Source organism: Phyllobates terribilis, unplaced genomic scaffold, assembly GCF_046119375.1.
Source record: "Phyllobates terribilis strain yellow unplaced genomic scaffold, ASM4611937v1 Scaffold_2__4_contigs__length_985480577, whole genome shotgun sequence".
Classification (NCBI taxonomy): Eukaryota; Metazoa; Chordata; class Amphibia; order Anura; family Dendrobatidae; genus Phyllobates; species Phyllobates terribilis.
The window spans coordinates 869,324,766-869,349,701 of NW_027362762.1; the positions used below are offsets into that span (position 1 = coordinate 869,324,766).

Genomic DNA, 24,936 nt, shown 5'->3' on the forward strand with positions numbered 1-24,936 from the left:
TGGACCTGATGGTGTAGGTCTGGAGCCGGGTCATTGTCCAAAGCCTGCGCATCAGCTCCCACAGGCCCTGCTGACAAGGGCGCCGCCTCCTGGTAGTAAGTGGTAGTGGGGCTTCTGTGGGTCACAACGCCACCTGGTGCCGGTTCTCGGAGCACCCGGATGGCTCTGTCCTTGAACTGTGCAAAGTCCAGATGGGGATCCTGTAAGGCCATTGCCCGCAACTGGGTTCGGTGGGCATTGCAATATAAACCCTCTATAAATTGTTCAGTCAACAGCCTGTCCTCGTTTCCCACCCCATCAGGGTCGGTCTGCTTTATGGCCCTCAGGGCCTCTTGTAGGTTTAGTGCATAGTCCCTTATACTCTCATGCGCTCGCTGCTTGCACCCGTAGAATCTAAGCTTAATCTCGGCTGAGGTGCGGGTATCAAAGGTGTCCTTCAGCCGGGTTAGTATCCCTGCGACAGTCTTCCTCCCAGGTGGCCAGGATTTTACTTCCCTTTTGGCTGCCCCGGTTAGTTGGGCCACCAGGATGCTCACTTTTTGCTCTTCTGTGAGGGGGTACACCTGGAAGAGGCTATCCAGCTTTTCTCTAAAGTCATGCAGGGTATGTGACTCCCCTGAGTACTGGGGTAGCCAAGCTGCTCCCGGGATATAGGGCATGGTGAAGGGCATAACTGCAGCAGCGGTAGCGCTGGCGGGGGTTGAGGCAGTGAAGCTCTCCTCCGTATCCGACATCTTCCTCCCCCCTAGTGGACCGTGGCCTACCTTGCGATGATCCTCTTCCGTAGGCCGCGGCTCCGCAGTGGATCGTCAGGGTTGAGGACCTTCCGTCGCGCTCCTGTGACGTCGGCGTCTGCTGGGCTCCTTCCAGGACCTTACGCAACGTCCGGACGTGAGGCGGGGCTTCAGTTCTCGCGCGCTTTCAGAGTCCACGCCCCTCTTCTTCCCGCGCGGCGTCCCCAAGATGGCGTCCAACGGCGGGAAAACTCCACGGATGGCGGGAAGAAGGCCGAAGATGGCGCCGGATGGCGGGAAACTTCACCGATGGCGGGAAGAAGGTAGAAGATGGCGCCGGATGGCGGGAAACCTCCACGGATAGCGGGAATCTTCACCACTGGTAAGTTTGAACAGTCTTTGCTTTTCAGGCACGCAGTACCCGGTGGTTGCGGGCACGAGATCCTGCCGACTACGCCAAAGTTGACGCGCCCCTGGGCCTGTGTCGCGCTGCGTTGCGCATGCGGGAGCCTACCCGGAGCCGGATCAGTGGAGGGTTGTAGTCTCGTGGCGGTGACCCGGTCCGTGCCCAGGGAGTCAAACTAGACGGCAGTCTATTAGTAGTAAATAGTTGATGACTACGCCACCCGTTGAGTGCAGCCAGGAAGCTGCTGCTGCAGGGCAGACCGCTGAGGCCGGTGGTAGGATTGTGCAGCGTGATAGTATAACCCCCAACGGGAGGGGTATGGCCTCAGGGCAGCCGACGTGGATGATGGGGGTAGCAGGAACCACTCAGAGACGGTACGGTGTAGTTCAGGGTCTTTACTGGTAACAACGACAGACCCTCCCGGAGTACTTGCTAGCAAACGGGGCCTGGTCAGTCTTTGAGCAGATGGGATCTCCCCTGGCCAGGCGTAGTTGTAGGCCTCCCAAACTGACTGTACTCTTCTGGCTACCTTGCTAGAAGCTGATGTAAGTAGCCCACGTCCCTGAGTGTACCGTGTGGTGCTCACCCGTATGGCCGGTGACTCGGGGCCTTCTAATGGCTTCCGCTCCACGATGGCGGTGCTGGTCCCACGCGTGTGACCGTGCCTTCGGGCTTCTGGGCCAGAGGACCTGAAATCCCCTGCCCGACGGATTCTGCTGCTGGGTAGGAGTTAGTCCCCACAGCCTCGGACTCCGGGTCCGGTAAAGAATCTTCTTAGTCAGGGCGAGCTCTGTAGCTGCCAGCCCCTGACTCCTTGTAACTCTGCTGTTTCCTATGCTGCTTCTCTTCTCCACTCTCCTTGTCTGACTCACCCTGCCTCAGCCCCGGGTTTATACAGGGGAAGTTCTTCCCCTCCCAAGACTGGGCAGGAGGTGTGGCATGCACAGGATCCCTGACCAAAGGACCTCCCACCTGCTCTCAGACATAATATCTCTATCACTGTGGCAACCAGACCCCTGGGGTGGCACACTATTACTGTGGAAACCAGACCCCTGGGGTGCCACAGAGGGAGCAGAAGACCAGCTGTAAGTCCTGCTCTTCCTCCAGTGTTGTCCCCTATGTGCTTTGCGGCCCGGGCCCCCTGACTACAGGTGAACATTTTCTATTGGGATGCGCCGTGCAGAAGGCCAGAGGCTGCAGCCAGTGAGAGCTCTCATCAGTCTGGTGGGGATAGCGCTCATTGGCCAGCTCTCTCATCCTGCATGACATGCCCACTTTTTGAATTCCTGCACTCTGCGCACCGCTCTCTCCCCGGCTCTGGGTCAGAATGATTATGGGTGAGAGTGAGAGGGGCCCCATGCTGCTTGACATTGGACCCCTCTCACTCCCACCAGTAATCTTGACTGAGTGGCTCCATATGCCCAGTGTGGTCTGACCCTATGGACAGTACGCTCCCGCCTGCAAGGGCCCCCCTCCATCTCCAGGCCCTGGTGCACTTGCACTGGATGCACCGGCGTTATGTCCGCCCATGATATAACTGCAGACTTGAGAATCCTCACATGCTGTGAAGATTCTCCAGTGTCGGCTCCGGGAGCAAGCGGTAATGTGATCGCAAGTGTGTGATTTTAATACTTCCTGCCACATTCCAACTAGACATGTCCAGGCTCACTCAATATACTTGCATTGAGTGAGGCCACACACGTCTAGTCGCTTCCGGCACTGGAGAATTCTCACTGCGTGAAGTGTGCACGATGTGAGGATTCACAAGGCCGGACAACCCCTTTAAGTGCTGTGTCACCTTCTAGACTTTTTTCTGCAAAGGAACAACAGTTGTTCTACAGTTTGCTATACAGTGGATTGATGTGAGCCATCCATTGTTAAAGGGATTTCTGCCCAAAGGTGGGACCCAATTTGATAATTATGTGATGTCACATTTTAGATATAATCCATAACTTCTTAGGATGGGAATAGTTCCTTAATTAACAATTTCAGTCTAGCTATGTCTGTATAATAGTAGACATAAAATAGAATTGTAATTATGGAAGTGAAAACTGCACTTGCCTCAATGGTTCATCAATTAGTATTAATATAGAGATTAATGAGACGTTGACATGAGATGGTGAACTGTTTAATATGTACGGTAATGGCATGGAAAGATGATCCTGCAGCTAGAAAAATGATCAGAGCTTGGCTCCAGTGAAGTTTATCATACCACACGCCATAAAACTGTAGCCTCTATCAGCGGGGAGGCTCATTACGCTTCTCCTTCATTTTTCTTTGTTGATGTTGGCTCTTTCAAATTTTCCAGTCATTTATTTTGCATCTGTTTTATTTGCTTTAACTTTAAATGGCCTCTTTAGCTGGAATGACTGCCATGTTTGAAGTATAAAACCAGTGAAAAACAGAGCAGTCCTTCCAAATGTTTCCTTGTCGATGACCAGTCGTTATCTGTTTCTAGCTCATTGTTAATGATCAGGTCTCATACGGTCACATTGCCTTGTATGTTACGATCTCTTTAGGCTATGTGCCCATGATGCAGAAATGAAGCAGAAAATTTCCGCTTCATTTCTGCATGTCCTTGCCCGGAAAAACGCGTGCAGAATTTGACACGCGTTTTTGACACGCGGAATTGCCTTGCGTTTTTTAATGCATTGAGAAGGCAATTCCACATGCGTAAACGCACAAATAATAGACATGCTGCGAATTTTTCCGCACATCAAAAACACTGGAAAATTCCGCAGCATGGGTATTGAAAGTGCGGATTGTCATTAGGGACCATGGTGGACGGATTACTAAGCGTTTTACAAGCGTTTACGCTGCGCAAATTCCGTAGCAAAAACGTTTGAAAAATGCATCGTGGGCACACAGCCTCACATTGAACTTTGGGACATACTTGACATTTTTTGCTCCCAAGTAAAAACCCCCATAGGTATTACACAGAAGGTGACCTAGCATACTGATAAAGGTGTATGGGGGCCTCTCGGCTTATCCCCCAAAGATGATCTCAGTGGAGAGAAGCTGGATATCCAACAGCCAATGCTTTTGTTGAATGAGGAGATAAGCAGCTGCCGATTATGCCCAGACCAACCCAACTGTTCTTGTGTATGTGGGAGTCAGGAGATATAGCTGAACAGCTATCTAATGTGTATGGGGGCCTTAAAAAGAACCTGTCACCATGAAAATGCCGTCCAATCTGCATCCAAGGGGTAACATTTTTCCTTGCAGAGAGTGACATGTTAAGCATATCAAGGTGAGGAGACTTTTTAAACCGCAATGCTCCTCTGGGAAACATGCAAATTGTCTCTTCAAACAAGCATAACATGTCGCTCTCTGCAATTAGAAACGTTACCCCTTGGATACCGGTCTGACGCCTCTCACCCAGCCAAACCAGAATTCACACTTTGCACTCATGAGGAGCAGCACCCCGCAACACAGTGTCTGAAAATTGAGTTTCTGGTTCTGGCTTTAATACTAAGTCATGTGATAAGGCTCTTTAAAGGGTCGATATTGACTTTTAGGATTTCTACTTCCTATAGGTGAAACTGGAGTTCTAGCTCTCTTCCTCTCTGAAGAGGCAATTTGTCCAATCTGCAGGCACCATGTGATAGAGAAGGGGGAGCTGAGCAAATTGATATATAGTTCTGTGAAAAAAATATTCAGTATAACCTGAGTTTTCAGCATTAATCCTCTCCTCTTTCTGGGATTTTTGGTCCAGTGGGCGGGGCTATCAATGGTTTCTGCATACAGAAAGAAAAAAAACAAACAGCACAGCCAAAGCAATAAACGGAATTGTTTAGAAAAATCCAATATTCAATTAGAGAATAGCAAAAAGGCAATGGTAGTTACCAGCCAAGGTGTCAAAGAAAATGCACAAAAGGATGCAGCAGGCCCCCTTTTGTTAGACGGAGGTAACACAGGTGCAGAATGCTGATGAGCAACCACTCCCAATGCACTCCATGGAGGGGGTGATTAAAAAAAATGTTAGGTTAATATTCAAGCTAGGCGGCTTTTCAGTGTTTTTTTCTGCAGCAAAACCGAATTTCTTGGCAGGAAAGAAGCTGCGTCAAAAACGCAGGTTTTGGTGTGTTTTTTATGTGTTTTTGCTGCGTTTTTCTGGATCCCAAAGTTCAGCTTTGCTTCCACCAGAGAAGCATGAACACAGGTCACCAATGCAAGACATATGTGAAACCATATTAATCAGAACTACAAATGTAGCAGTGGGGGGGGGGGTGAATTATTCAGGAATAGTTTTTCTAAGACATTGGCAGTGCATTGAGTTTGTAGGACACAATTTATTTTCATACTATGGTCTGCCATTGAGTTGCTTAGAGATTGTTTGTTTAATTTCACACCTCCGTGGGCCACAGGTATTGTTCAATCTCACACCTAACTCAGCCAATGTTTACACTCTACACATAACTAATTTAATTAAACTGTCCTAATCCAAACTGCCATCTCAGGTGACAAAGACAAGTTGGTAAAATCTCAAAAATAAATGAGTTTCACATACTGCTGTACTTGCTTTTTTTCACTAAAAACGCAGAAAAACCTGATAGCTATGCTATACGCTGAAAAAACGCTGAAAAAGTGACATGCTCTATTGTTCCAAAAAACATGCTAAGCACAAAATACTGATGACACAAAAACCAATGTGTGTGCATGCGATTTCTGGAATCTCATACACTTTGCTGGTACTGTAAAATGCAGCTGAAAATGTGCATAAAAAATGCATAAAAAAAGCTGAAAAAACGCGTAGTGTGAACATAGCCTAATTGTGTTGTGTGGTACAGACAGCTGAAGAGGGTGTGTAGAAAAAAAAGTAGCAGAAAAAATGCAGCATTTACGTTACATATGAACATGGCCTCAGCTTTCCATTTTTATGAATTTTTATGGGTTTAATAGAGAAAAAATGAATTGCTACATTTTTTGCTACATTTTTTTACGTCATTTACCAATTACAGTAAATTATCTAATAGTTATGCTGTTCAGGTCGTTACGATTACAGGGACACCAAATATGTCAGTTATTTACTGATTTGTGATTTTTTTTTAAGTGCATTAAAAATGTAATTATTGTAATTGTTTTTTTATTATTTTTTAGTAACTTTATAGGAAGAAAAAACATCTCTGTTATTCTCTCTCTAGAATACAGGTACATAACAGTGTATTTCTATGTACAGATGTATCTCTAGATATGCATCAGTATCATCTGCCTGTGGGTTTTGTGACTGCAAAGTCACCTCCTAGTGACATCACTGGAGCCTGTGGCTCATGGCTTTAGCTCCTGCCTGCAATATTGTATGTTGTGGTTTCAAATCCAAGAGTGACTCGCAAAGAAAGAGAAAATAACCCTTATGTAATAATTTTTTTATACATTTTTTAATAATTTTATAGGAACAAAAAAAAATCTGACATTTTCTTCACATCTACAATACAGTGATATAGAGATACACTGCTATGTACAGATGTATCTCTATGTCCCTGTATCATCTGCTTGTGGGTACACTGCCTGAAATACAGATCAAGATAACTAAATTCTCCTATCATCACCATTGTGGACTGTCTCATAGTTAGAGCTGCTGCCTGTGAACATGGAGGTTGCAAGGTCGAGTCTCAGGGAGACCAGAGAAGAGAATTGTTTATTCAATTTATGTATGTGTGAACAGAGATGTGGCCGAGGAGGAGGAGCTATGAAGCTAACGGCCCATCCCAAGGTGGAGCTACAGAGCTGACGAAGAGAGTGAGGGGAAGTCAGGACGAAGCCTGGGATAGTCCCGCTGAAACCAGGATGGTTGGGAGCTATGTGCCTGCAGCATGGGCTGCATTTTCCTACTGATAGGTTCTCTTTAACTTTTTATCTTCTATGAAGTCTTTTAAAATTTAATTCAGACAATTCAGAATTGCTCTCTGGTCACAGATAAGGGATTCTGAGTAGCAGCCACCCTTATGCATATGGGGCCCACATGAATATTTAGCAGGGCCATATCTTGTAACTGTGTGATAAGCGGCAATGTCAGTGTCTGACGGCAGTGTATTCCTCTCTCCCCACTGAAATAAGGCTCATACTAGTGTTTAGAGTATTTTTTTTGTTATAGGAGTAGAAGAATGGAACTACCATTTAGGTGGCTGTGATTTCAGCTGAGAAAACCGCACAGCATGCTGCACTTTTTCTCCAGCAAAAATGGCAGAAATTGTGGCAGAGTCTCGAGTGCTGGGCCGAGCGTTCATGTGTATGGTGAGGTCAATAAAAAAAAGCTGATGGCTGAACGAACACTTAGTGATCTCATGCTCTAACTGGCTTTACTCAGCCTATGTCCGAGTCAGTGGCAGACACAAACTGAAGAGGCTTCTGTGCAGGAACAGTACATCGGGCACCTTTATGTGTCTGTGACAGAAGCTGATTGCTGCTTTGGAAATTAAAGTGGGCCCCTGTATCTCTTGAGCCCCTGTGCTGCTGCACAGGTTGCACCAATGGGTAAAAAAATCGCCAATCTGCACTGCCCCATAGCAAAACATTGGGCTGAGTGCTATCCGATAAAACATCGCATGGATCTGGGCCGTGTTACATGGCAGTGTGAGCGAGCCCTTAGAGAAGAAACCTTAAGCGTTAAATCAATTACTGTAAATATAAAATCTCTTGTGTAGAAATATAAATGAAAAATAAGCACAAATAAATCAAACTGCGGTTCCTGCTTCTGTCAGAGGTTCTTTAAGACCTCATTCAGACGTCTGTCTTAAGTATACGCTACATATATCGTTTTTTTACATATAGTATATAGGACACATACACATTGTAGTTTGTGGCTGTTTACATGTCTATGATTTTTTTCACAGAGACAGGTCACTTTTTGACCAGTGTTACAGATTAAAATCACCCACACAAGTCTATGGGTCCAAGAAAATCATGGACAGCACACGGATGCCATCTATGTGCAATGCTGTCCATTGTAATGTATAAGAGAAGTTTTGCAATTTTTTTTTTGCATATGAGAAAATCACTGATGAAACACTGATGGCAACAACTGACACTCCGACCAAACACTGATGACACTCAGATCCAAAACACTGATGAATATCGTTTTGTTTTATTTTTATTTCACGTATATGAAAAATCCTGACATCTGAATGTGACTTAAAGTCTTCTGTCTTCTCTGATGGAAAGAGTAGCTCAGCACTATTCTTTTCACAACTATGAAAACCACAACTTAAATCTAGCAGACCACATCATACACCAGCAAGATCCATCAATCATTGTGTGGATTCATTGCACGACAAATCCGGCACAAAGCCAAGCCTTCAGTTATAAATGGAAGCCACAACTAATGTGAACGGAGCATAAGCGCATATTAAAGTTTTGTTAAAGCGAACCTCTCAGCAGGTTTGACCGATATGAGATACGGCCACCGCCCCACCGCCTTTTAGCCCTCTTTTACAGCATTCTATAATGCTGTATATAAGCCCCTGATCCGACCTGCAAAACAAGAAAAAGAGCTTTTATTATATTGCCTGGGGGAAGAGGGATGGTCCCTTTGGAGGGGTGTCGCGCGTCTTGGTCCCGCGCCTCCCTTCTTCTTGCGATACCGTCCTTCTTCTTGCATCATTTGGATGATGTGTCCCCACATTATTCACACAGTCTCCCCGGCATCGCGCTCCTGCACAGACGTACTTTCCTGCCCTGTCGAGGACAAAGTACTGTAGGAGAGCAAAGTACTGTAGGGCTCAGGCACCGGGAAAGGTCAAAGAGCCCCGACGCATGTGCACTGCAGTACCTTACTCTGCCCTAGTCAGGGCTGAGAAGTACGCCTGTGCAGGAGCGCCATGCCGGGGAGACTGTGTGGATGACATAGGGATGCATTATCCACACGAAGCAAGAAGGAGGATGGCATCGCAAGAAGAAGGGAGGCGCCGGACCAAGACAAGCAACACCCCACGGACTGGACCACCCCCCAGGTGAGTATAATAAAAGCACTTTTTCTTGTCTTGCAGGTCGGATCGGGGCTTATAAATATATCTGAGGGCTAAAAGGTGGTGACCGTATCTCATATTGGTCAAACCTGGTGACAGGTTCTCTTTAAGTTTGGCTGGTGGTCATTAAAAGGGTTGTCCAGGACTTTTATAGTGATGGCCCATCCTTAGGATAGGTTGGCAATAGATGGTTGGTACCCGGCACCTGCGCCGATCAGTTGTCCCCCAGTGCCAACGGTGGCCATCAGGACTGGGAACAAGTGATCGTGGAGGTTCCAGGTATCAATCAGCTATTGATGACAATAGGAAAGGCCATCACTATAAAAGACCCAGACAACCCCTTTAAAGATCACCTGTCAGCTTTTCTAAGATGTCACTAAAGTAGTAAATCCATCTCCCAAGAAATAACAAAACTGGATAATCTTTTCTAAGAAATCTGCTCTGTGCAATTCCTGCTATTACTGCTGGAAATATATCAATAAATTGACAACTTTGTATTACCTTTCCCCTTATCAAAGATGCTTGTCCCTACACAGTCTGACCTGTATCATATTTAAAACAATTGTGACGCAAAAAATAATATATAAAATAATATTTCTAACCCTTTAAGGATCGAGCCACTTTGTACGTTAATGGCCAAGCCTCATTTTATAATTCTGATCAGTGTCACTTTATGTTTTAATAACTCTGGAACGCTTCAACGAACCCCAGTGATTCAGAGATACATTTTTCGTGACACATTGTACTTCATGATAGTGTTAAATTTAGGTTGATATGATTTGCGTTTATTTATGAAAATATCAAAAATTTGAGAAAATAATTAGATCATTTTGCAATTTTCAAAATTTTATTTTTTCTGCCCCTAAATCAGATACTTATACCACACAAAATAGATAATAAATAACATTTCCCACATGTCTACTTTACATCAAAATCATTTTTGAAACATAATTTTTTTTTGTTAGGAAGTTAGAAGGGTTAAAAGTTTATCAGCATTTTTTCATTTTTCCTAACAAATTTACAAAACCAATTTTTTTAGGGACCACATCACATTTGAATTGACTTTGGGGGACCTATGGGACAGAAAATACGCAAAAGTGACACCATTTAAAAAACTACACCCCTCAAAATGCTCAAAACCACATTCAAGAACTGTATTAACCCTTTAGGTGCTTCACAGGAATTAAAGCAACATAGTTGGAAAAAATTATAATTTTAATTTTTCCCACACGGGTAACAGGAGGAAATGGACCATACAATTTGTTGTGCTCCATATCTTGTTGAAAACTACTGTTTGGGCACACGGCAGGGCTCGGACGGAAAGGAGCGCCGTTTGACTTTTGGAGTGCAAAATTGGCTTGAATAGATTACAGACGTCATATCACGTTTGCAGAAACCCTGCTGTGCCTAAACAGTGAAAAAAAAAACACAAGTGACACCATTTTGGAAACTAAACACATCAAGGAACTTATCTAGATGTGTGGTGAGCATTATCAAACCACAGGTTCTTCACGGAATTTTACAACATTGGACCGTGAAAATTAAAAATTTATTTTTTTCCCCAAAAATGTTATTTTAGCCCCAAATTTTTCATTTTTAAAATGGTGACAGGAGAAAATGGACCATATAATTTGTTGTGCAATTTCTACTGAGGTCAGAAACTCTTCTCTGGGCACGTAGCAGGGCTCAGAAGGGAAGTAGGGCTTTTTGATTTTTGAAGTGCAAAATTGTCTGGAATAGATTGCAGATGCCATGTCGCATTTGGAGAGCTGCCGAAGTTCCAAAAAAGCAGAAACCCCCAAAATTACGACATTTTGGAAACTATACCCCTCAAGGAATTTATCTGGAGGTGTGGTGAACACCTTGTATCCATTGGTGCTTCACAGAAGTTCATAATATTGGGCCGTGAAAATGAAATATTGTGTTTTTTTCAACTTGGCTGAAGGCCCAAATATTTAATTTTTACAAAGGTAACAGGAGAAAATGGACCACATAATATGTACAGGGTTACTCCAAATGTAGTAAGAAAGGAAGGAGCATCATTTGACTTTTGGAACACCATTTTGGCTAGAATAGATTGTGGAGAGCATTTTACATTGGCAGACCCCCTGATGTGCCAAAACAGCAGAACACCCCCACAAGTGACCTGATTTTGGAAACTACACCTCTCTAAGAATTCCTCTAGTGGTGTAGTGCGCATTTTAAATTCTCAGGTATTTCCCAACATTGTATAACATTGGGCTGTGAAAATGAAAAATGTTATTTTTTCCACTAAAATGTTGTTTTAGCCCCAAGCTTTTAATTTTCAAAAGTGGTAATACGAGAAAATGGACCACAAAATATGTTACACAATTTCTCCTGAGTATGCCAATACCTCATATGTGGTTGGAAACTACTTTTCAGGCAAACTGAAGGGAGCGCTCAGAAGGGAGGGAGCGCCATATTATAGTGCAGATTTTGTTGTTATAGTTTGCGGTTGCCATGTCACATTGGCAGAGCCTATGAGGTGTCAGGACAGTGGGACCCCCCATAAGTGACTGGAATTTACAAACCACATCTGTTAGTGAAATCATTTAGTGGTGCAGTAAGCATATTAACACCACAGGTGGGTCACAAAATTTTATACCATTGGGCGGTGAAGAAAAAAATTATTACATTTTTACCACTAAAATGTTGCTTTAGCCCCAGATTTTACATTTTTTCAAGGAAAAATGGGTAAAAATGACCACCTTAACCTGTTACACAATTTCTCGTGAAAATGTCAATACCCAATATGTGTCTGTACAGTACTGTCTGGCCACACAGCGAGAATAGGGCGTGGGAGAGCGCTATTTCACTTTTGAAGTGCAGATTTTCCTAGAATAATTTGCAGACTCCATTTGCAGAGCCCCTAAGTGCCAGAAGAGCAGAATACCCTCTCAACTGACCCCAATTTGGAAATTGCAACGCTCTAGGAATTCATCTACAGGTGTATGATGATTTTGACATCATGGGTGTTTTCCAGAAACGAGCAGCAATGGATATTGCAGAGTGAAAATGCAAATCTACCATTGTAGCGCCCGTACATTGTGCCCAGCTCTTGCTTCTGGAGACATGGACCCCATAAATGAAGTGGGCTCTCGTCGCTACACTAATGCCAAACATGTGGACGCTAACTGCTGCTTAGGCACACTGTGTTTCGGTGGTATGAATAAAAAGCATAGTTTTTTGCCTCAATTTTCCTTTATTTTTTTACGTTGTTCACTGAAGTGGTTAACTAGTGTGACAGTTTTTACAATGGGTCATTCTTGATGGAGCAATACCAAATATGTGCATTTTATTAGTTTATTTTTGTTTTTATATAAATATGCTTATTTATTGGTGTAATATTTTTTGTTCTTTATTATGTGGGATTTTTTTTTAAATAAGTTTTGCAATTTTTCTCTTTACTTTTTTTTTACTTTTTTACTTAGTTCATCTATGGAACTTTAACTTTTATTAATCTGATCCAGGGCTGTGGAGTCGATAAGCCAAGCCTCCGACTCCGACTCCTCAATTTTCATGACTCCGACTCCACGACTCCAGCTCCCTCATACATGGCTCATGTTTAAGTGATAAATTTACTGTAGCACAGATTCATCTCAGCTAAAAGTCTAGACCCTTAGATCAGGAATAGGACAGACATTAATAAGACATTTCATTGTTTCCCAAATTCTTATGAAAAAATATTCCCCACAAACGGCATTGAACTACTGTACCCAATTTATTATATATTTTAGGAGTCGGAGTTGGTCCATTTTATACCGACTCCACCAAAATGGGCTCCAACTCAGACTCCACAACTCCGACTCCACAGCCCTGGTCTGATCACTCGTCTCATGCATTGCAAGGCACCAGCACTGCAATGCATGAGACCTGTCTGATTACACTGACGGAACGCCTGTTAGACCCTGCCTAAGGCTGGGTCTAACAGGCCACTGTACCTGGCACACCAGGAGGTCATTGTTTGACCTTTGGTTGCCATGACAACCACCAGCTCCTCGTGAATATCGTTGCAGGGCTGCCAATGGAGGAGAGAGAGGGAGATCCCTCCCTCTCACAACCTTCTAAATGTCATGATCGCTATCAATTGCGGCATCTAGAGGTTTAGTCAACCAGGGCCAGTGATTATGGAGAGAAGTGCTGATATTTCAGCCCCTCCTAACAATCGCAGGCTGTGATTGGTCAGCCAGACTGACTGATTGATTATAGCGATCAGAGAGTGGAGACCGCTGGGTCACAGCTCTGGCTTTATACAGCCAGAAAGGTGGAGATAGATAGAAAACAAGTAGGTGGGGAAGGTGCACTTAAATGATTGGCTCCACCATGAAGCACTGAGCGCCTGTAAAATGTCAGCACAGAATGACTGTTCAAACTGAGTCCCTTTAGTGTCTTCTTGTATTATTTAACAGCCCCATTTTAGGGTACAAATATAGTACCTTAGTACCTTAGTGTTTACTGCTGTTACATTGTTGTTTTTGGTAAGAAATAATGCATGAAAAAAACAACGGTATCACTCGTTTTTTTTTTTTGCGTTCATGTTAACCCTTCATTACTTTCACGTTTCATCTTTTTTATTAGAACAAAAAATGTTTATTTTTTATTTTATCTAATTTTTTTACATCTCATGATTTATTTTTTTTTTACTTTTTTCCCACTAGGGTTTTTTTTTATTTTTAGTAAATATTTCATTGGAACAATTACATATTAGAGTACATTAGTGCTGGTCAATAAAAAACTGAAAAGCACTATTAGGTAATTCCTAAGGTATGGCCTCACTGGCAACTACATCTGGCAGCCATGGGGTAGCCTTTCTTAGACCCCTGACAGCCATATTTAACTGTGCACTCTAGCAGTTAATTTGCATTGCATCCAGCAGGTTGACGAAGGGAACCCTCAGCTTCTTAAGAAACGTAGATGCCATAGTCACTATGTAAGGGCTCGTTTATATTGCATGACCTCTGGATGAAACAGATCGCCTCTCCATATTCAAATTGCTAAATGCTCCCTCTCAACCACGTCCTGCTGATGAATGTGTTGCAGGCAAAAAACAAGATCAGGTCCAGTAAATGAGTCATTCCCTATGCACAATTTGAGCCAACGTTTTAAAATGTAGTTGCAGATTATAAAAGAATTAGAATATGAACTTCTGAAATATGGAGTTCGGTCCAAACCCTAAATTTTTCAATGTTTTACACTAAAGGAAAAGGCACAAACATGTTTCTAAATCTGCACCATTGTTTATGTGGAAATACCCAGATATCATTCAGTATGAAGGGGTGTAGATGTGTCCTGGGTGGACAGGGGTGATGCCAACTAGTCATATTGTCTTGGTTGGGCTATCTACTTTCATTGTTAGGGTCTCACGCACAGTGTGGGAAAGACTAAGTGCAACACGAAGGGATGAGGGGAAGGAAGCCCAAACACTAGGGAAAAGGGGAGTGGAGATCCCTAGGCAGATCTAATATCACCCTACCCTATCCTACCATCCCTACATAGGGGGGAGGACTTAGCTTGAGCAGACACCAGAGGGATAATACCAAACGTCCTTCAAGGGCACCAGAGAGGAAGCTAGCCAACTGCTATAGCTCCAAGACTTCACAAGGGAAAATGAGAATATCACTGGCGACTCCCTGAAGCAGACTGAGAATTTATAAACATCTCGACCAGGGTGTGTCAATCAGAGCAGGAGGGAGGTTGCCGCTGGGTAAAAAGTCAGAAGGATTTAGAGGGCATCTGCAATGCCAAACGCAGTGACCTTCTGCAGCCAGATGCAGAGCGACTGTCTGTTAAATCTGACACACCCGTGATATAGGGCAGTCGGTGAAGGAAAGATTAGCTATGACTAGACATGTACCGTGCATACAGATAAGACTGTCAGTGACAAGGTGCATGTAGATATTTGACCCATTTCCACCATTCACACCATGTTTGTACTAAGTTGTTTATGTAGGGGAGTAGTTATATGGAGTGCAGAGGTAACAGTCACATTCAGGCCCTGGTGTCTCAGGGGGGGCCAAAAGACGATTCCAGTTTTATGAATGACACATGCTGGGGGAGGGCCCTTCTGCAGATTTTGCATTGAGGCCGGCCCAGCAACTTTAAAGGGGTTGTCAAGTGAAAACAAGTTATCACTTATTCACGGGACAGGTATTAACTTATTGATTGGTGGGGTCTGACTGCTGTGCCCTGCACTGATCGACAGAAAGGGAAACTTTTATCCATGTTAGAATGGTAAGGCAGTGCATATGATTGAGTGCTGCTCAATTCAATTCTTATGGGCTGCAGTGTACTTGGCTGTTTCCATCAGCCACATAGAGAATGAACGCAGCGGCATTTTGGGGGTCCAACGTACAACCCCATTCCATAGCCAGGGTAAACGTGCTACATTGGGGATAGAAATTCCCTGTTCTGACGATTGGTGCCGGATCCAGCAGTAGGACCCCACTGATCAGCAAGTTATTACCTATCTGTCTCTGTGTTTAACTTCCAATTATGGAGCGGGCTCAGGAGTTTAATCCACTCCGTACAGCACGGATGTTGACTATATTACCTACCTGGCACCAGAAAATAACTGATGTGATTGTAGTTAGATAGCTCTGATTGTGCCAATTTAACTTCTTAAATGCTACTGTCAAAAAACCTGCAGTTCAATGGCCTCCGAAAATGGTTGCCTTGAGTTCATAGCCAATCGAACCCCTGCCTGATGGATGCAATTGCAGCATGCCGATGGGTTGTCATTGTAGCTGGGGCCTACTGATTTTGTTTGTGCCCGCCATGGTATTATTCTTATGTTACCAGGCTTCGTAAGAGTTCAGTGATGTTAGGCCACATTCACACGTTCAGTATTTGGTCAGTATTTTACATCAGTATTTGTAAGCCAAAACCAGGAGTGGGTGAGAAATACAGAAGTGGTGACTTGTTTCTGTTATACTTTTCCTCTGATTGTTCCAATCCTGGTTTTGGCTTATAAATACTGATGTAAAATATTGATCGAATACTGATAGTGTGAACGTGGCCTTATAGTTCACTTCAATCCTTCTAATTTTAAAATATGCTGCTATCAAGCTGCCATACTTGGTATCACCGTGTGTGTGATTGCCAAAACTAAAAAAATAAACAAATATTTATCCCATACGGTGAACGCCAAAAGAAAATAAAAAAAATTGAAACACCAGAATTGTAATTTTTCCGTTGCTGCACTTTCTCCCTAAAAATATGATAAGAAGTTATCAGAACAGTATATGTGCCCCAAAATAGTATCATTTAAACCTTCAGCTCGGTGCAAAAAAAACAGCTCCATCCACGAAAAAATTTAAAAAAAATCTCAGAAAATGGCGACAAACCAATTTTTTTTACACAAAGTTCTGAATTTGTTTCAACCAGTAAAAGATAACAACAAAACTTATAAGTTTGGTATCGCCGTAATCGTACTAACCTAGAGAACCATATTGCCATATCATTTTTAAAGCACAATAAGCACCAACCTAAAAACAAAACCTAAAAAACAATGGTAGAACTGTTTATTTTTCACCAAGTCATCACATTTAGAATTTTTTCCCATTTTTCAGTATATTATATGGTAAAATTAATGGTGTCATTCAACACTATGACTCGTCCTGCAAAAAAACAAGCCCTCATATGGCTATGCATACTGAAAAATATAAAGCGAAACACCGTCTGGTCCTTAATGGGTTCAATACTATTGCAAGAATCCCAAACGATAACTGTGGACCCCATCATCTCATCCTCTGCTGCATTATTATGATACAATGCCAATAACAAAATGAATAAAATGTAGATGAATAGACAGAATGCTATAAAACTAATGCATTCCTTACAGAAGGTTACTCAGCAGCACTCTGCCCATATGTTGTTGTATGTACATTTTAGAGCAAATTACATGGAAAATTGACAAAAATATACATTAATGCTTTAATCCCATGCTTTGGATTTCTTTTCTGAAGTATTACATATAAGTATCTCAATAAATATTTATTGAGAAAATATGGTCAGAAAACATGATCTTTATTTCTTTGTAGTGATTTCAAATTCATGGAAAAGTGTATAAAACGTCTAAATCTGCCAGGTCTTACATCATATTTGGCCTAAATTTAGTTACTGTATAACTGATTTTTCAAAACATCTCCAAAATCTGAATTTCCCCAGTATTTCTAATTTAAAGAGGCTGTCCACTACTTTGTCATTGATGACCCATCCTTAGGATAAGTCATCAATGTCTGATCGGTTGGGGTCCGATACCCAGCACCCCCGCCAATCAGCTGTTATCGGTGTCAGTGGCGATGGCCGCTGGCCGGAAGTACTTACTTGTGGTGGAGCTACTCCGTCTACTTGTAGTGGCCACCGCTGAGTATTATACATCCGCCTCCTATTAATTTGAATAGGAGTCGGATGTGTAGTACCAAACCCTGGCCACTTCAAGTAGACGGAGCAGCTCCACAAGCAAGTACTTCCGGCCGGCGGCCATCGCCACTGACACCGATAACAGCTGATTGGCGGGGTGTCGGACGCCGGCCGATCAGACATTGATGACCTGTCCTATGGACAGACCATCAATGTAAAAGTAGTGGACAACCTTGTTAAGGTTAATGAACCAAAAAAGCCAATACTTATACAGTATTTATACACTTATCGCTCTTGTAGCATATCAGAGACTGATGGAAGTGTCAAACATACATATCATTATAATTTGCTTAAAATGTGCCTCCAGGATTAAAGAACTACACATACAGCTTTTCCTACATCTAGAAATCTACTTATCAGGAGAATAGGTGGTCCATTGACCCAAATCTTAAATTAGAGGCTGAATGGCACAGTTAGTTACCAATGATCTCAAGACTGAGACTATCTTGATTTTTCAGATACAAATTTGGGGTTCAGTTAATGTAAACTCCCAAAACTGAGCAGTCTCTCTCCATGAAGAGCCATTTCTAGGAGGGGTCTTTCCTTAGTAGGACTGGGGATAGGAATGAAAAGTCCCTATTCCACCAAAAGCATGGGATTTTATTTAGCAAGGCGGTGAAGAGAACCTGACTGATTAATGCTTCCCAAATAATGACCACATCCATTTTGCTCAGTCATTTCAGCCAGTTATGTCTTAAATACTGTAATATTTCAGAGAAAACATAGACTTAGAAGCCACCAGGGGCCATGCTGCTTAGATGACGGGTAAAGAGGCCAGTATCTGTTTCTGCATACTGCCCCCTCAGTTGTTGGTTGAGGTCCACATTGGTTGAGGGTGGCATTTTGCAGTAGTTCTGATTTGGTTCTGGTCTGCTGTGAACAAATGAGAGGTTGATGAAGTCCTAGGCCGATGTAGTCTGTGGAGCCTGAGGTGAGGAGTATTGGTGTTACGCTCGCGCCCGGACTGACTGGCGTGAGCGTGATTAGTGATCCCATTGTACCATGAACCGAGGAGTGCCTGGAGGGGCGTAACTAAGTATCAACCTGATCCGACCAAGGTCGCACGGCGGCTCAGTCGACTCCGTGAACCAAGGAGGAACCGAGCAGACGGACCAAATGCTACTCCAGGTCAGACCCCACTCACAGCTGTTGACCCACACCGTGGAATGCAGGAACAGGCAGGTTAGACTGGCATACAGGCAGGTGGGTATTGGCAGGCACGGCTGGTATGCAGACAGGTGGATACTGGCAAGCACGGCTGGTATGCAGACAGGTGGTCACTGGCAAGCACGGCTGGTATGCAGACAGGTGGGCACTGGCAAGTACGGCTGGTATGCAGACAGGTGGGCACTGGCAAGCACGGCTGGAGTGCAGACAGGGAGATACTGGCAAGCACGGCTGGAGTGCAGACAGGGAGGTACTAGCTGGTTGGAGCGCAGGCTGGATCGGGTCCAGTACAGACTGGGAGACAGGAACAGAGCCGCAGATGCGGTAGACAAGCAGAGCGGAGCAAAAACCGCAGGTGTGGTGGACAAGGCAGAGCAGAGCGGAACCGCAGGTGCGGTGGACAAGGCAGAGCAGAGAGTAACCGCCGGAGCGGTGGTCAAAGCAGAGCAGAGAGGAACCGCCGGAGTGGTGGACAAGGCAGAGCAGAGCGAAACCGTAAGTGCGGTGGACAAGGCAGAGCAGAGCGGAACCGCAGGTGCCGTGGACAAGGCAGAGCAGAGCGGAACCGCAGGTGCGGTGGACAAGGCAGAGCAGAGCGAAACCACAGGTGCGGTGGACAAGGCAGAGCAGAGCGGAACCGCCGGAGCGGTGGGCAAGGCTGAGCAGAGAGAAGCCGCCGGAGCGGTGGGCAATTCGAGCCGAACAGGGCTGAAGGTGCAGGAAGAGAGGACAGGACTCTGTTCACATGGAACAGACTGGAAAATACAGGAAGATGGCTAGAACACAGGAAGTGGATACGGAGGGAGGGAAAAGGGACAAGCAGAACCAGATACACACAAAGTACTTACTATGAAGTAGCGAGTGGACACAAAACTCACAAACAGAAGTACAGAGACAACGAGTTGGAGTCAGGTGCATGTTCAGACACTGCAAGAAAAGGGAAGGTATGGACATAGAGACAAACAGGTAACAGGCTAGGAGACAGTTGAGACAGGAACTGATACTGCAACGAGATACAAGAACGAGCCTGGGTATACAGCCCCCAGGGTGGCGGAAACAGACTAGAAGTCACAGTTAACAGGCCTGGGTATACAGCCCCCAGAGTGGCGGAAACAGACTAGAAGTCAGAGATAACAGGTCTGGGTATGCAGCCCCCAGAGTGGCGGAAACGGACTAGAAGTAAGAGATAACAGGCCTGGGTATGCAGCTCCCAGGGTGGCAGAAACAGACAAGATACAGGACAGGACCTGGCAATTCAGTTGCTAAGACAAACTGAGTGAAGGTGTTGGTCAGGCACCTCCTTCTGGGTGGTGGGGGTTTAAATATCCATTGACTCACAGCTATAGGCTGGGGACGCATTAGGAGTGTGTCCACAGCAGCTATAAGAATCAGGAAGTAACCGGGCCGCCGCCCTAAGCAATCAGACAAGAGACATGCACACAGCATGAACTGGAGCAAGGTTTGCAGGCTGGACTGACAGGTAAGATTGCGGTCTTGCATAGTGGGAGGTGGTGCACTATGCAAGCACGCCACCAGGGATGTTACAATTGGCTTCAGTACTAGCTCAATCTATCCAAAATATGTCCAACACCCACTGCCAACATGTCCTGTTAATGGAGGAGTGGTAATACTGGGGCTTGTAGCTCTGTAATATAATGCATACTGGTATAGTTTTCACATACTGTATATGGTTTTTGGATAGATTCCCGAGTTCTCTCAGCAGGTCTTCCTAAAACGGTACTAAAATGACTGATAGAAGGTGCAGCTTTGTGAAGTACAGAAGTAATATATAAAAATGTCAGAGAAAATGGGCTCATAATAGGGTTAAAAATGAGTATCATACTCTTACAAAAACTAGTGACTTACGCTGACACCAGTTGACCGCTGCACTTAATCACTAGGTGTTGTTGTCTACCTTGGCATGACTGATGAGTCCAGTGATTGGCTGCAGAGGTCACTTGCTGTACACGGGACATTACAGCTGTTGTCCTGTCAACAAAGATTGTCTGAAAGGAGGGATAGGCGGCGTTGAAGCTCAAGGACTTTTGTAAGTAACTACTACTTATTTTGTTATGTTAAAAATAGCAACCTTGCTTACATTTTTAAGAAAATTGGACAACTCCTTAAATAATAATAATACCAAAATTCTAATGATACCTTATTACCTGATTATACATTCCCTTTAAGGTTGACTGGTAACTTTCTTGTTACCAAACACTGTGTGATGTTTCTTGCAAATCCTAGAAAACGTCTTGCAGTGGATCAACATATGCAAGGGCAGACCCGAAAAGAAGAGGCCCCTGTGTACAAACAATATATGCGTCTTTTACAGTACAATAACACATCGTAATGCACAATTCCTCCTGCCTTGGAGGTACAAGACGTCTCCTTTATCTCTTGGGATTGCACCATTGGTATATCCGCCCCCGGACATAAGCTTTACCACCACTTACCTTATCATTTATAATGTTGTTTTTCTGTTCGCAGTCATTGATGAGGAGTGGCAGAAGACACAGTGCACACCCAGAGAAACCTGTGTCGATGTTGGAAAGGACCTTGGCACAGCCACCAGCACATTCTTCAAACCGCCTTGTGTTTCGGTGTACAGATGTGGGGGTTGCTGTAATGAAGAGGGTGTCACCTGCTTGAATACCAGCACTTCCTACGTCTTAAAATCGGTAAATATTTTTTTCTTAAAGGGGCATTCCCATCTCTAAGATCCTATCCCAATATGTAGTAGGTGTAATAATAGTAATATTAGCAAATATCTCCAATTAGAAATGTAGTATATTTTTTCTTATTTGCTATGTCTCTTTCCTCATGTGCAGGCATTGCAGGACCTTGGGTATCCATGGTTATGTCCACTGATAAAGTCACAGTTAGTTAGCTAGTTACTAGTGGTCGTAACCATGGATACCTAAGGTCCTGCGATGCCTGCACATGAGGTAAGAGAGATAGTGAATCAAAAATACTATACTACACTTCTAATTGGAGGTATTTGCAAATATTATTATTATTACAGCTACTACATATTGGGATAGGATCTTGGAGGTGGGAATACCCCTTTAATCCTGCTGCCAGCATGCATGCCACCGGCAATAAATGAAAATGCAACTTTGCTCCTGAATTTTCACGTGCTGTTATTGTACACACCTTTAGCACTTCTGTGTCTGTGGAGTGTGAAAACTGGTTATCTAAGTCCCTAAAAATGTTTTGCCTTTTAATGTAGTCATAATAATAATAAAAAAATGTTTTTAATCACGCTTTCTCGGACCTGTTGCTTGATACTCACCTCTATTGCTTCGTCTTGCTGCCGACACAGCTGAATCCTTGCACTGCCAAACGGCTCCTTTCACATTGGTGAGCTGGAAAAACTTTTTTCTTTGTATATACGAGGCTATGTGGGGACTCATACATTATATAGGAGGCTATGTGGTGGCTCATACTGTATATAGAGGGCCATGTTGGGGCTCATACTGCATATATGGGGCTATGTGGGGGGGCACATACTTTATGTAGAAGAGTTATTTCTCATACTGTAAATAGAGGCTAGGCTATATGTGGGCTCATATCTATAATATAATCGGCCAAGCGTCCCTCTGTCTGAAGCCTCTATAGACTGCGCATACGCGGCGCGCAGTCTGGCTCCAGACAGAAGAACGCTTGGAGCCGTTACAGGTAAGAGGAGTGTATGGCGCCGGAGATCGCAGTATGCGTAGACACTGAACACATACCGCGATCTCCGACGCCATACTTACATACTTACCTGACCGGGAGGAGCGTTGCCGCGGCTCCTCTCTTCTGGCAGGAGACCAGGGGCAGAGTGAAGGCGTCGGAATCGGCGCATGCGCATAGCGCTATCCGGCGCCATTTTACTGAAGACACATTTACAGTGTGTCTCCAACAAAATGGCGCCGGACAGCGCAATGCTCCGGCGCCGCACTCCTCCCCCGGCCTCCGGCAGAACAGGACACAGCAGTGCTGGAGCACAGGGAAGAAAGGTGAGTATAAGTGTTTATTTTTTTGTATGTGTGCAGAGGATACCATGCATACCAGGATTAGGGGGATGAGGGGTACCATGCATACCAGAATTGGAGGATGAGGGGTACCATGCATACCAGGATTGGTGGGTGAGGGGACCATGCATACCAGGATTGGGGGATGAGGGATACCATGCATACCAGGATTGGAGGTGAGGGGGCCACACATACCAGGATTGGGGGGATGAGGGGGCCATACATACCAGGAATGGGGGGATGAGGGGACCATGCATACCAGGATTGGGGGGTGAGGGGACCATGCATACCTGGATTGAGGGATGAGGGGTGCCATGCATACCAGGATTGGGGGATGAGGGGTACCATGCATACCAGGATAGGGATCTGGGGGGGACAAGCATACCAGGATTCGGATGAGGGGCCATGCATACCAGGAATGGAATGAGGGGTACCATCAGGGATGGATTAAGAGTAGTAAGGGCCCCAGGCAGTTTAGAAGGCGCGAGCCCCCCCCACACACACACATACACACCTGATGTATCACATGTCACATGATCCCCTGTGATAGATCATGTGATAGTTCACGTGAAATTAATTTAGCACAATATTAATATATTAATTATAAAAAAAAAATTTAGGCTGTGTGCCCACTATGCGTTTTTTAAGCATTTCCGCAGCGGCAATTCCGCTGCAGAAACGCTTAAAAAACGATTGGTAGAAGGTCTGCCATGTTCTCCAATGATAATCCGCATGTGCTGTGCACATGCTGCGGAAATTTCCGCTGCGGATTATCATTGCGGAAAAATCCGCAGCACTACCAATTATCTTGCGGAAGCGCTGCGTTTTCGCCGCCATTGACTTGCATTGGAACGCATGGAATCCGCATCACTGCATCTGTACATGCGGATTCCATGCGTTTCAATGTGCGGATTGTACCCGGGTCTGGAGAAGAGGAGACTTGCTGACAGCTCGCGGTAGACTAAAGGACCTGTGGTGACGTCATTTAGTCATGTGACTGGTCACACGACCGCTGATGTCGGCAGGCCATCAGAAGGTAAGTATATACTGTATTTATTTTTTATTTTTTACCATTCTTTTAGGGTCACACTATATAAATCCATGCTGGTTGCATGGATTTCTATAGTGTGACCAAGTTGCCAAGTACTTTTCCAAGTGATGCTAAAATCGCTTGAAAAGCGCTTGACAACCTGCATGCGGAAATGCATGTGAAGAACGCTTCACATCCGCTTGTCCCTGGCAGGAAAAACGCATGTACAATCCGCATGCGTTTTTTCTGCCAGGGAGAGCAGAAACGCTCAAAAAAAATCCGGAGCATTTCTGCATCGTGGGCACATAGCCTAACATTAATTGTATGGCTTAATATTGAGCACACGTAGCCATCTATACACAGCAGGAGGCCGCACATAGCCATCCATACACAGCAGGAGGCCGCACGGCGCCATCTATACACAGCGGGAGGCCGCACGGCGCCATCTATACACAGCGGGAGGCCGCATGTAGCCATCTATACACAACAGGAGGCCGCATGTAGCCATCTATACACAGCAGGAGGCAGCACGTAGCCATCTATACACAGCAGGAGGCCTCACGTAGCCATCTATACACAGCAGGAGGCAGCACGTAGCCATCTATACACAGCGGGAGGCCTCACGGTGCCATCTATACACAGCGGGAGGCCGCACGTAGCCATCTATACACAGCGGGAGGCCGCACGTAGCCATCTATACACAAAGGGAGGCCGCACGTAGCCATCTATACACAGCAGGAGGCCGCATGTAGCCATCTATACACAGCAGGAGGCAGCACGTAGCCATCTATACACAGCGGGAGGCCTCACGTAGCCATCTATACACAGCAGGAGGCAGCACGTAGCCATCTATACACAGCGGGAGGCCTCACGGTGCCATCTATACACAGCGGGAGGCCGCACGTAGCCATCTATACACAAAGGGAGGCCGCAAGTAGCCATCTATACACAAATGGAGGCCGCACGTAGCCATCTATACACAGCAGGAGGCCGCACGTAGCCATCTATACACAGCAGGAGGCCGCACGTAGCCATCTATACACAGCAGGGGGCCGCATGTAGCCATCTATACACAGCAGGAGGCGGCACGGTGCCATCTATACACAGCAGGATGCCGCACGGCACTATCTATACAGAGCAGGAGGCCGCACGGCGCCATCTATACACAGCGGGAGGC

At 44.9% G+C, this 24,936-nt stretch overlaps 1 protein-coding gene across 1 annotated transcript in view; it reads left to right on the forward strand.

Moving 5' to 3' along the window:
* VEGFD (vascular endothelial growth factor D) overlaps positions 1-24,936 on the forward strand; it is a 140,734-nt gene that overhangs the window by 76,594 nt on the left and 39,204 nt on the right. The window contains exon 3 of the mRNA XM_073668065.1: positions 21,201-21,391. Coding sequence (XP_073524166.1) covers positions 21,201-21,391 — 191 coding nt within the window. The remainder of the gene's footprint in view (positions 1-21,200; positions 21,392-24,936) is intronic.